The sequence below is a fragment of the Dryas octopetala genome, chromosome 6 (assembly GCF_963921425.1).
Source record: "Dryas octopetala chromosome 6, drDryOcto1.1, whole genome shotgun sequence".
NCBI lineage: Eukaryota > Viridiplantae > Streptophyta > Magnoliopsida > Rosales > Rosaceae > Dryas > Dryas octopetala.
In genome coordinates this window covers 10263581-10275951 of record NC_141371.1, presented here as the reverse complement: position 1 = coordinate 10275951, position 12371 = coordinate 10263581, and the positions used below count along the sequence as shown (strand labels likewise).

The 12371-nt window shown below is 34.3% G+C and overlaps 2 protein-coding genes across 2 annotated transcripts in view; one reads left to right on the top strand and one right to left on the bottom strand.

The window, feature by feature from the left end:
• Positions 1 to 1215: 1215 nt before the first annotated feature.
• On the bottom strand, positions 1216 to 5313 carry LOC147282254 (lipase (DUF620)). Its single transcript, XM_086248091.1, has 3 exons — positions 5001 to 5313; positions 3995 to 4336; positions 1216 to 2171 (listed from the first exon to the last, which is right to left on the bottom strand). The coding sequence occupies exons 1-3, from the start codon at positions 5232 to 5234 to the stop codon at positions 1647 to 1649; spliced, it is 1101 nt and encodes a 366-aa protein (XP_086104217.1). The 5' UTR covers positions 5235 to 5313; the 3' UTR covers positions 1216 to 1646.
• A 6596-nt stretch (positions 5314 to 11909) lies between these two features.
• Positions 11910 to 12371, top strand: part of LOC147282253 (uncharacterized) — a 2161-nt gene continuing 1699 nt past the window's right edge. Inside the window, exon 1 of the mRNA XM_086249086.1 lies at positions 11910 to 12088. The gene's annotated coding sequence lies outside the window, so the exon portion shown is untranslated. The remainder of the gene's footprint in view (positions 12089 to 12371) is intronic.

Below are 12371 nucleotides of genomic sequence, written 5' to 3'. Positions count from 1 at the left end.
GAATAAAAGGCACAGGGGTGGGCATTTGAAACCGAAATACCGAAATCAAACCCGTACCGTGTTAATTTTGTGCCAAAAAACAATACTGATTACATACCGTACCGTACCGGTATGAAACTTTCAATACCGTAATATACCGTACCGTACCAAATTATATTTAATTTAATTATTTAATATTCTTTTAATTAGGTGTTGCCATATTAGTGGCTATTTTGGCAAGTCTATAGACTATAGTAGACTTGCCCACAACGAATTATCAATCCCCTATTATAGTATTCCCCACTCTCCAACGACATTTGGGTAAAAAAGTTAACTAACCTAATATGTAATAATATTAGATTAGAGTTAGACAATTATTAACAAATGATTGACAATTCATATGTAAGAATAAAAGTGCAATGGATTGAGAGTATGTCTTTTTGGTTGTTAAATGTTGTTTTTTGACCAAAAAAAAAAAGTTTAAAATATTGGCACATACCGAAACCATACCAAATTTATAGAACACTGGTATGGTATGGTATCAGTTTTAAAAATGTCCATACCGTACCTAATAAAAATTTCGGTATGGTATCGGTATGGGGCTCATACTGTCTCATACCGTACCATGCCCACCCCTAAAAAGGCATATAATGCATTTAATAATGGTTCCAAAATTTCAGGATTTATAAATTTACATTGTTTTGATTACGTATTAAGCATGAAAATATTTAAGAAATTTATGGGGCTTGTTTGAAATAGAGTTTAGAGTTGGCGGTCTTGACTTTCGGCGATGTGGCTCGAGTCTAGGGTCTTAGGATTAGGTCCCCATGTTCGGGATTTTGAGTCTGATTTTCTGAATTAGAGTGTCATATCTAATACAAGTTTGCAATCGAGAGTCTTGAGTAGGGATCCCAAGTTTGAAATTCTGAGCCCCAAATATGAGATCTTGGGTCTAGGTTTTTTTATTCTCGGTTCTAAAGTCTTCGATCTCGAGTCTCAATTTCTTGAGAGGGCAATGAGCCAATGAGGATGGTTTGAAGGGAATAAAAAAGAAGTGCCAAAATCGCCTCTCATATATATTTCTTTTACCTCTAGATCAATTTGCCAAAAAATAATATTTATTTTGCTTAGTCCTTACTCCTTACCAAGGTTTAAGAGTATATCATATGGCAATTACCAAGAAATATAATACAAATTCCATGACCACTAGAGAATGGTTTCACCAAAATCGTTTGCTGTTGGCTTTAAATCAGAATCTCAAACATTATTTCTTCGTTACATAATACATATATAGCTGAGGGAGTTGATCCGAATACAAACCCAAAGGGTGCCACTGAAAATCTCACACATAAGAAAATGTACATACAAATAAAGTCACCTATTTAGACATTCTTTTTTTTTTTTTTTATATGACATTCTCTTTATCTACATAGAGTCTTATATCATAAATCCAAAAATTCTTGCAATTGGTTTTCATGTACTAGTAAAAGTTAAAAGGTGTACGTTTACCTCAAGGCCTTGTACCCGATGAGGGAGTTAACCGTAGGGTGTTAAAATCAACAATCTATCTCACATACGGATATGGGCATTTAGGATGTCAAAATAGCCCAATATATCCTTCCTATGAACCAATCTTGATCATCAAAATCATTTGTCATAATCAATGATCAATTCAACGGTGATCTCCAATCAAAATTGTTCTTTGGGTAATCTTTCTGTACTTCTTTAGGAGGAATGAAGCAATCCATGGAGAGGCCAGGGACGTCAAATGCAATATCATCAATGGTCCATGTTTCTTCTAGCCGTGTGATTGCGGACCCCGCCTTTAAATTGTCCCCGAACCGTGTGATGAGCACATTGGTTTGACCGGCGTGCGCGATCATCACCCCTTCCACCGTCCGATAATCCTCAATATTTGTGGACATTGTGGTCTCCCAGTAGGTAGGGTAGGCACCAGGGGATTGGATCCTGGTTAAGTAAGAGTCCTCTAAGTACACTAGCAGCCCACTTCTTTGGCTGAAGTAGCCAAATATTACATGCTTGATCATCTCCGCTGTGTTATCACTTCGTTCAGCCAGATCCGATTGATCAGCAGACAATTTCAAGACAAAGCAATCAACAGCCGAGATTTTCTTTTCCCCCATGTACTGTGCTGGGGAAAATACAGCTGATATTGTCATTGGATCTAGTCCCTGTACACAAAATTTCACTTTACAATTCTTATCATAAGCTCGGTTTAACTCAGTTCAAGTATATGAAGAAATTTTTATATGTGACCGATTGACCGGTTAAATACATCCACCTTTTCATAGTATGCACGCAGCCATGTACGTAGGACTCATTACATACTAGTGAAAATACGTCATTCAAGATCCAAATTTAGTACACAAATTGAGAGGAACTTATCTATCTCTTATTATATACAACATGTGAGACACAAACATTGTCATGTGATAGTTACGCGACCATGTGTATGTCTCACATATTATATACATGCAACAAGGGATATCTAAGTTTTAGCCACACAAATTTGGATTCCCTAATATTATTGACAATTGTATAGAGAATGCAACAAGATCCACTATGTTGGGTACTAAGATCTTGTCTAATTTGCATATGCAATAGGGGACAGCTCCACATTCATACTACGGATTTCATTGAATTGTCCTAAGAACCCCAAACTCACCAAAACATATTGTTAAACAAATATAAAATAGGTAAATAATGCTTACTCTAAATTTATTTGGAAGAGGCCCCACTACTCTTAGTAGTTAGTACAAGAATAGAAAGAACATAGAGCAATAATTAATAATATGTGAAATTAAGGACGTACTGTTAACGTACTTGTTATACAAGTTGAAATTAAGTACATTTCCAGATCTTGCTGATAATTCGCAAAGAGCATGTCGTTTTTCAAAGCTGCCCCATTATGATATATGTTCGCTGAATTGTTTATATGTGAAGATGAGTGATGTCTTGTACCTACGTACATGCCAGTAGGTGAACTTGGGTTTGTTCTGTTAATTTTATAAGTTTCTGTTTTTGGTAGAGGCTTGGACAACCCGAATAATTTCTTAATTATCATTACCATACTAATCTACTCTTGCTTAACAGCTTGTACGTACTTTTACCGACACATTAGTTACGTCGGTACATAGGTCACCGACGATAAATATTTGCTTTTGATAAAATCGACGGTCTTTTATTTTGTCAATAATAAACTCATTTGTAGCCTTGTAAGTCGATGAATTGTATAAGTGATTAAGTGGGCCTCAAATCTCTATTAAAAATTTGATTTACAATGTCATCCTCTTGTAGCTGCATTGACCCTAATTTATGACAATGAAGTATTACTTTAAGAAAAAAGAACGACTACGAATTGTAATGTGAGTTGGTGTTCGAATTATCCCAGCTTAAAGATTCATAAGGACTTTTATAAAGAAGTATATACTTTATATATAAAGTGCTGTGTTAAATTTTGTGATCCCTCTTCTCAATAAAGTAAGCTGATAACTGAGATAGCAGTAGTGCTGGTATAAAGGATTATTATTGTCACGCACTACCCTACCTAACAATTATAATATAGTCAGAAGCCCACATCCCCAAATTATTAAACAAGTCTTAAAAGTTGCCACCAATAATTTTGAATACTTCTGGGAGAGTACGAGGAAAAACATCCTAAAGTAACTAGTTACAAGCAACACGTACCAATTTATTTGGTCATGCCCTACTAGCTTGGAACACAATTTACTAGAACAAACATTCTTTGAAATTGGAAATTAACATACTAAGATTTAGTTGAGTAAAGAGAAAATTATTAATGATGTATAGATCAATGATATACCAGTATTTTAATTATTAAAAATAAATAAAATTCAAAGTGGGAGTGAAATATAAACTAGAAAGAAAAACCTCTTAAGTTAGTATTCAAAATTTTAGGATTTATTATGGTTTTTGTGTATTATTAATCGAGGTGAAAACACTACAATCCTTGAAGAGAGGAAGTGGAACTTGCCTGGAGAGCTCGTCGGAGAGGACGAACACCACCTTTGGCGGCATGCGCACCTAGCCACGGCGTGTGGCGCCAAGCCACATTGCCGTCACTACCAGCTGCAACCTTGTGACCACCCAAAACTAGCTCAATTAGCCACTTATTAGGAACCATCTGCCACATTACAAAGCACCCTTTTTCTGAAACCGTGGCGGCTCCGCCAGCCGAGCTGCCGGGGCCGGGATCATCCACCATTGCCATGATCACTTTTCCGGTAACAAAAATGTTCTTCACTTTACCTTCTAGCTTGCGGCAACCTGTGGCAGCTGTGAAGTGTTGTATTATATATTGTGCTGTAGAGGACACCTGCCAATGAAAATTATGAAACAAAAAATTCAATTCCAATTTTTATTTTAGAGGGATAATAAGTTAATAACATATCAAATTTATAGTTGGAAAGACTTACCCTTGCATGAATTGAAAGTACATAATTTAGCTACCCTTTGTTTTCTAATTCCACAAATATTTGTAAGAATATTGTTTAACTTTAACCAACTAATTGAATAAAAGATATCTAAACCCCTATTTAGCATTTAGCTCATTATAGCCTTTAATTAGTTAATGTGACAACCTAATCTTTATTTTTTTTTACGTAATATTCTTTCACCTTCTAAAATATATAATTATGAGTTCTTAAGGATGAATATCTCATATTTAAGTAAAAGCTTCGTTTATACATGGTGGGACAAGTGTGGCAACTTGCTAAAAAAGCTGAGCTACAAGCCTACAAACACAAAACTAAAAGCAAACCCATATCTACCATTACTTTGCTCTGTCTCTTTGGCTCATAGCCAGGCATTATGTTCTCATCTCAAACACATGGGTACCACTTTCCCTCAAAAAAAAAAAAGAGATGAAGCATATTAACAAACAGTTTTAAACCAAACCAATTTATGTTAATCAACAATGTCCAACAAATTAAACAGAAATAGGAGAGGAACTTGAAGTAATGACAGGTAGAGTTACTTACCTGGTCAAGGGGTAGTTTGGGGTGAAGAGAAACAGGGAAGAGAGGGCAACCCAAAACGCTAAGAAGGACCTTGAAGTCAGACCTCTTGTTGAAGATGACAAGGGAGGTGAGGTGGGTCTTGATCCACTTCCGCCATGTGTGACCGCGTAGTATGCCTCTGTTTGAGCGATTTGTGGATGCATCGCCTTCTTCGTTAATGTTGGGCTCCTCTGACAGTGGTGCAAGCCGACCCATATCTAGCTATGAATGTGATCTCTCTGTGCTGCTTCTTCTTCTTCTACTCTGATTTGCTTTGCTTAAAGCTTTGCTTTGCTTAGACAGGAGAGGAGAGAAGGGTGTAGTGAGTTTGCTAGTTTGGTAGTAGCATAATAATGACATGAGCAACTGCGAAAGGGAAGTGCTTAAAAGTTAAAAAAGAGAGAAAGAGGCAGTGTTGTAATCTACTCTGTCCATTCGCACTTTGGATGCGTGTTCCTCAGTTTACTCCACAATCCTATATTCCTATTTGTTTTATTGGGCTGTAAATTTGGAAATGGATTTTGTCCCATGTTAATTATTTTTACTTACAATCTTAGTTTCTGTATTAGAGGTTGACATCACTCTTGTACTTACACTTTCTTAGATTTATAATACACGATTAGAATTGATGTAATTAAACTTTATTGTTCAGCATCTTGGACTAGCCACCCCTTGAATGATGTTAAAAAATCATCAATCAATTCCTAATGAAATAGTTATAGCAGTGGCTTTTCGGAACCCTAAAGTCTTTACTTGATCTATAAATATCAGTGGCTTGTATATATCATTCTAGAGTGACATATTAATCTACTAATAAAAGATTTGGATCCTATAAGTTTTTGGAATAATGTTAAATGGACTATGTTTTTTCACCATAGTGTTTCTAGAAAAGATAAAACTCATTTTTATTACCAATATGATGTACGAAATAGTCTAAAAATATAGTACAAATAATTTTGTTGAGATTGTTTTTAATAAAATTTTTAACTTAGTGGCATGCATAAGTAACAAATTAAAGTCAAAGTCTTAATTTGTGGGAAAAGCTAGCTAGCTAGCAAGAATGAGTTTGCTGGTAATTGTTATTTTTTGCGAAGGGCCTTAAGAGGGCCATGAGCTAGTCCACCTTGAAGCACTTGGGTTCTTTAGTGGTCCTAAACTCCCATGACGTTGCCCTTTTTTATTTTAATTAATCACTTTTGTACAAAATTTATTAGTTAAAAATACTTTCAATGGTGCTGGCAAGTTATTGACATTAACAGCTTTTTGCCTTTCACTTGCAAATGCACTCTCTACAAAAAAAAGCAAATGCATAGTTTAGGAGTTAATGGTTAGGCACGTCAAGCACGTGCACTAGACACTAGTACAGTAACCCATCTCCCTAAATAGATACTTTAATTGGGGTGACATTAACTACTTCACATGCAATATGCTTTCATTAAGATCTGTGTGCAAGAATATTCATAAAAAAATGAAGAAAAATAACAGCATTACTATACATATTACATTTAAAAAAAAAATACGAACTATATTGTTAGAATTTACCTCACAATATAATTTTACAGTACTGCTAGATATACCACATTTTTATACCATAATTTTATACCACCTTATGTGGCAACTTACATGTCATTCATACATTGGATACTAAAAAATAAAAAGAAAAACCCAAAAAGAAAAAGAAAAACTCTGTTCAATAAAGTAATGACACGTGAGATGGTATAAGAATGTGGTATAAGAAATGTGGTAAGTATAGCATTATTCATAATTTTATGATCTAAATTGTCTATTTTTCAAATTTTCATTCAAAAACATTCTTTCAATATGTCAATTAAACTGAAAATTGTTGGCATTTAACATATTAATTGGTCTATTTATGTAAGAGTCAATTAGATAATTAAACAATTTCAGAATTTATTGATGATTCGGATGATTACACCACATTGCATGTGGTGACCTACGGTACCCACTTATTTTCTAAGAATAAGAATAAAGGATGGCATACATACATACCAAATGTCATTTTAAGCATGTGTAGATATTTTCTTTTTCAGCTTTTTAATATCATAATGGAGCTTAATTAATAGCAAATTAGCAATACATTATGATATGATGTAGAACAGTACTAGAAGGAACATTTGCATAGCATTGGCGCGTGAGGCATTGTTTCACTACCAATATATATACATATATACATACACATTACACACACTACATCTGGTTGGGAATTGGGGTACGAAGAAGGGATCTTGAAAGGGAGGCAATGCAGGTAACGTGTCCAAATCATAGCCTATTTGCAATTATGGCATTTCTGATTGTTTGGTACAATTTGGAAAATTCCTGTCTCCTCCTCTTTAGTGCTTCTGCTTGGTGTCAGCAAGTCTTGGCAGGGGTATCAATGTATAACATTTGGTCCAAATCTGTAATGGTATACCAACCCCTCTTCCTCCAAATCTATACATTTCTTCGTTATAAATATTTAAAAATGGTATAACAATACAAGATCTTCTATAACTTCTATAACTGTACATTTGTTTGTATGATATGCAAACAGATCAAATGACTATAAAATTTATGTTCTACAAATTGAAATAAGTTAACTTATTAATCTAATGGTGACAATAATGTTCATCATTCATATGGTAAAATTAAATGTGTTATAATGGTATGCAAATCTATTCAAAGGAATGCTATCTCTTTTTAATTTTTCGATTTTGTGCATTTACATGGTTATAACCATTTATTTTTTTAAATGTTTGACAAGGACTTTTACTTCAATCAGAATCAAAATTTGTTGTGAAGGTTTAGTGTTTTGAAAACTGAAACTAAGTTAAAATCGAGTAAAAGCAAATTACTTTGAAAACAGAACAGAAATGCAGGATGGTGCTAATTTCAAAGACTTCAACATTAAGAGCAAAAGACACGAGTCGGTTTGTAGCTACTTCTACCGAAAAAAGCAAAACACAAGAAGGCCAAGTTGGGCAATGCCACAAGTGGTTGCTATTAAATACTGGGCAGTACTTGGGAGTACCACTTGGTCAACTGTACTCCCCAAAACCATTTGTTCGATAGGCATAAATTCAATTTAGACACATAACTATACATGCTATTTTAATGGGGTCCATGAATTTTTAAATATTTCAAATATACACCTGATTTATTATGTAAATTGAAAAATAAAATTACGTCCATCAATTTATTGAGAGATCAGTTAAATGTCAGCTTGGCTTTTGCTAATGAGGATTAACTGACGACGTGGCACCAACTCAGCTTACATTTCCCGCCAAATGAGCAACACATGTCCATTGACACGGGCCCACACATCCATCACCTCCTTCCCGCTCGTCGAACGCTCTCCTAACCATTTAGTCTCCAAAAAATATCACGTTTTCCCCCAAATTCGAATATAAATCTCTCACTTGTGTTCAATGAGCGAGAAAGAGATGATGAGTTTGTGGACCCGTGTTAGAGATTAGGTGGACCTGTGTCGCTCATTTGGCGGGAAATGAGCGACACGGGTCCACCTAACCCCTGACACGGGCCCACAAACTCTCATTTTCTCTATTATTATTAAATTGTGGGCCCATGTCGCTCATTCGGCGGGAAATGTTTACTGAGATAGCGCTACGTTGTCAAGTAATCCCGGTCAGTAAAAGTCAAGCTGTCATTTAACTGATCTCTCAACAAATCAATGGACATGATTTCATTTTTCAATTTACATAATAAATCAGGTGTAAATTTGAAATATTTTAAAGTTCATGGACCCCGTTGAAATAGCTTATATAGTTATGTGTCTAAATTGAATTTATGCCTGTTCGATAATATAGGTTTAGAATCAAAATTGTTCATTTTTTATATTACTTATTGAAGATTATTTTTTTAAAAAAATTAACTTGATTAGAAATTGTTTGGTTATATAATTATTAACGAATAAATGGACGATTTGATTAAGAAACTACTTTTTAAATACAAACTGTCAATTTATTTAATAACAATTATATAACTAAATAATTTTCGATTGAGTTGATTTTTAATAAGCGATCTATAAATAAATGATTCCAATCCTGAGTCTGCAGTGCCTGACAAGTAGTTTTGGAGAATGAAAGTGACCACTTATGGTATCCCTGGGTGACCCAAGTACTACCCTTAAATACTCATGGTGCATTCTTGCCACGCCCAAGGAATGGTCCTCCAAATTAATTCATCAAGTCACCCTTTGGCTTTGGTGAATGTTTCTCATCAAATGAATAAAGTCTATTTCTAACAAAAAATTATAAATTTTATAAAAAATTAGAATCATATATATAAATCAATAAATTAAGAAAATTAACTAGTCTAATATAGTGCCACTCTTCTTTCTACACAAAACGCTGGTTTTGAAGGTGTAGGCAGTGACATGGTTTGATTAGTGAACATGGATATGGCATCAAACATAGTGGGCCGATCCGCTCCATTTTCCTCCACGCATAGTAGACCAACATGGATCTGGATCCATTAGTTTTAACCCTGCACCTTCTTTCATGACTCCCATGTCTGCATGCAGAAATATTGATTAATTATATGATCATATATAAGAGAATCTTAATTAATATTTAAAATGAAAGATTAGTATCACATCTCAAAGAAGAAAAAATTAAGAGGTAGTTAGATTTCCACCTTTGAATAAAATGTAACTTGTATTAAACTCAGCTATTAGAATGGATTTTGATTCTAGTCTTTGATTTTTAAGTAATTAATTACATTATTATTTGTAGGTATTTTATTAATAAATTTTGAATATATACGTAAGTACATAAAATATACCCACAAAAATTATATTAATGTACCTATGAGGCCCCTTTCGTTGAGGAGAAATTATTTTGTATAACCGATACGTACACCGCCATGTGGTGTAACTAATCCAACTTGTCATATAAGGTTCATTTCGTTGATGTATACCTCATCTTAAATATGATGAGGTATAACTTGTAGAACCCACTCTGCATTGTAATTTGATGATCAAAGCCATCTATTTTCTAAGTCTCTATACCAAAATCATCCTTACAAAAAATTAGGTAAATTGAAAACTATTAAGACATCTAATTATGATGGAATAAATAGACGAATATATGGATTCTATTAACACTTGAAATGATGCCCCTTTGATTAAATAGTTAAACGATTTTCGATTTGTCTAATTTTTTGCAATGATGATCCTTATATAGACTTAAAAAATAGACAGTTTTGATTATCAAATTACAATGTGAAGTGGGTTCCACAAACTATAATTCATTATGTTTAAGTTGGAGTATACCTCAACAGAAGCGCCTCATGGACCTGTACTACTATACATAATAATGTATAGTAACAACCATTGGTATACTAAAGCTTTTGGAGCGAACCCTGCATGGTTTCAGCTGAACCCCTACGGGACCATGACCAAATTGGGGTCATTTAATTTCTAAACTGTTTGTTGTTAATTGGAAAAAAAAAAAAAAAAAAAAAAAAAAAAAAAGAAAGAAGTGAAGTTGAGTACGAAACTGAACTTGTTTTTTTGGTACAAAAAACTGAACTTGTTTGCAGAGACAGCTAGTTGTAATGAAGCTCAAAAAAACAATCTCAGTAGAAAGACACTTACCACATGCAATATTATTGCGAGATGACTCTGTTGTAGTCTGCTTTATTGCAAGAACCATCCTTTGAGTATCCGTAGGAAGAACTACTTTTTTATTTATTAGAGAAAACTTCTTTGTTGCAGAAACTAATATGAAAATTATTAATGCACAAGTATGCAAAAATAATAAGGAACGAAATTAAGTTGAGACTAGTACTACTGCTAGTGCTAGCTAGCCATGAATGATGAACCATCAGAAGTTAATTACTTTCTGAACTAGATGATGAAAACTTGGCTGAGAATTTAATCATCAGTTCATCACATGCAGAGCAAAATATTGTGTGAATTTAATCATCACGTGCAGTCTCTTGAAAAATAAAAGCTAGCTTTAAGTGGCCGACAAATTAAGCTTTTATTACTACACATTGACCAGGAAGGTTTGTAAAACTTTATACAAAGCATGTGTTGTAAAAATTTGTGAAATAAACATGATTACAATGAACTTGGACCCATGATCGATTTCGAACGCGAGACTCACAACTGGATTCATGATTCGACTCACGTATCAATTCGATCATGGCCTGATTCACTTTGAGTACCGATTCATGAAGACAACTTTCCGACTCGACCAACATATATGACAGTGTTGCTTGCTTGCATATTGGGTAATTGCAAAGGTGATCGATGGCTTTATAATGTTTTATGAATAGGGTCCTTCACCATTTTAGTAAGTGAGAAGCTTACAATGCTTTCCTTAGGCCTCTCATATAATTTCTCTCATTGTAAGATTATTATTGTTCATATTCAAACCCTAAACACAACCAAGTGGATTTAACCCGAATCTAAATTGAATGAACCACTTCATATCCTTGTGTTTTTTGTGTAATTATTTTTTTTTTATTTGATAATCCATCTTTGTGGATTGCTTGACCAATTTTGAGCACGACAGTACCCAAAGAAAAATAAAGAAATAATATTTGTACCAAAAAGGAAAAGGAAAAGAATAATGGTGTGGGGTTGTGGGGCTGTTGAGAGAAATATCTCACGTCGAAAATGTAAGGTCCTACATAGTAATTTATAAGGGTTAGAGTTACTTTTTTATTGCCAATTAATTTTGGAATAAATACTTTGTTGTAAATATATTGTTATATGTGGCTATTCCTGTAATTAGTTGTAGGGGCATACTAGTAAATATTCTATACCTAGTAAACCCTACCTCTATATAAGGATATTTATAAGATGAATAAGATGACGACTGATCATATTCTCTCTGCCTTCTCTCTTCCACAAACCCTAGATTTCTACATACTTTTACAACACGTTATCAGCACGAAAAGCTCTTTGGATTGTGGATCGCCAAACAAAAGAGGATCATCATTCAATCCGTTCTTCAATCAATCAAGCACGAGAAGCTCTTTGGATTGTGGATTGTGGATCGATAAACGAAAGAGGATCATCCTTCAATTTGTTCTTCAACCAAGTAGGTTTTATAAAACAATTTTATGTTTATGTTTTAAAACCTTTGATTGATTGAAAAATCCTCCATGAAGCATGAACCCTAAATTTATGAGATTGATTTATTTGGGTTTACATATTTTACATGTCTTCTTGGATTGAATGATTAAAATAAAAAGAGGAATAATTTTTGGGTGATCGGAAACCACCCCGCGCACGTGGCCAGCAGCCGCCAGCCCCCTCACCCTCGCTGCCTCGCTGCCTCGCGCCGCTGCCCGAACTCGCTGCCACGCTGCCAGCAGCAGCGC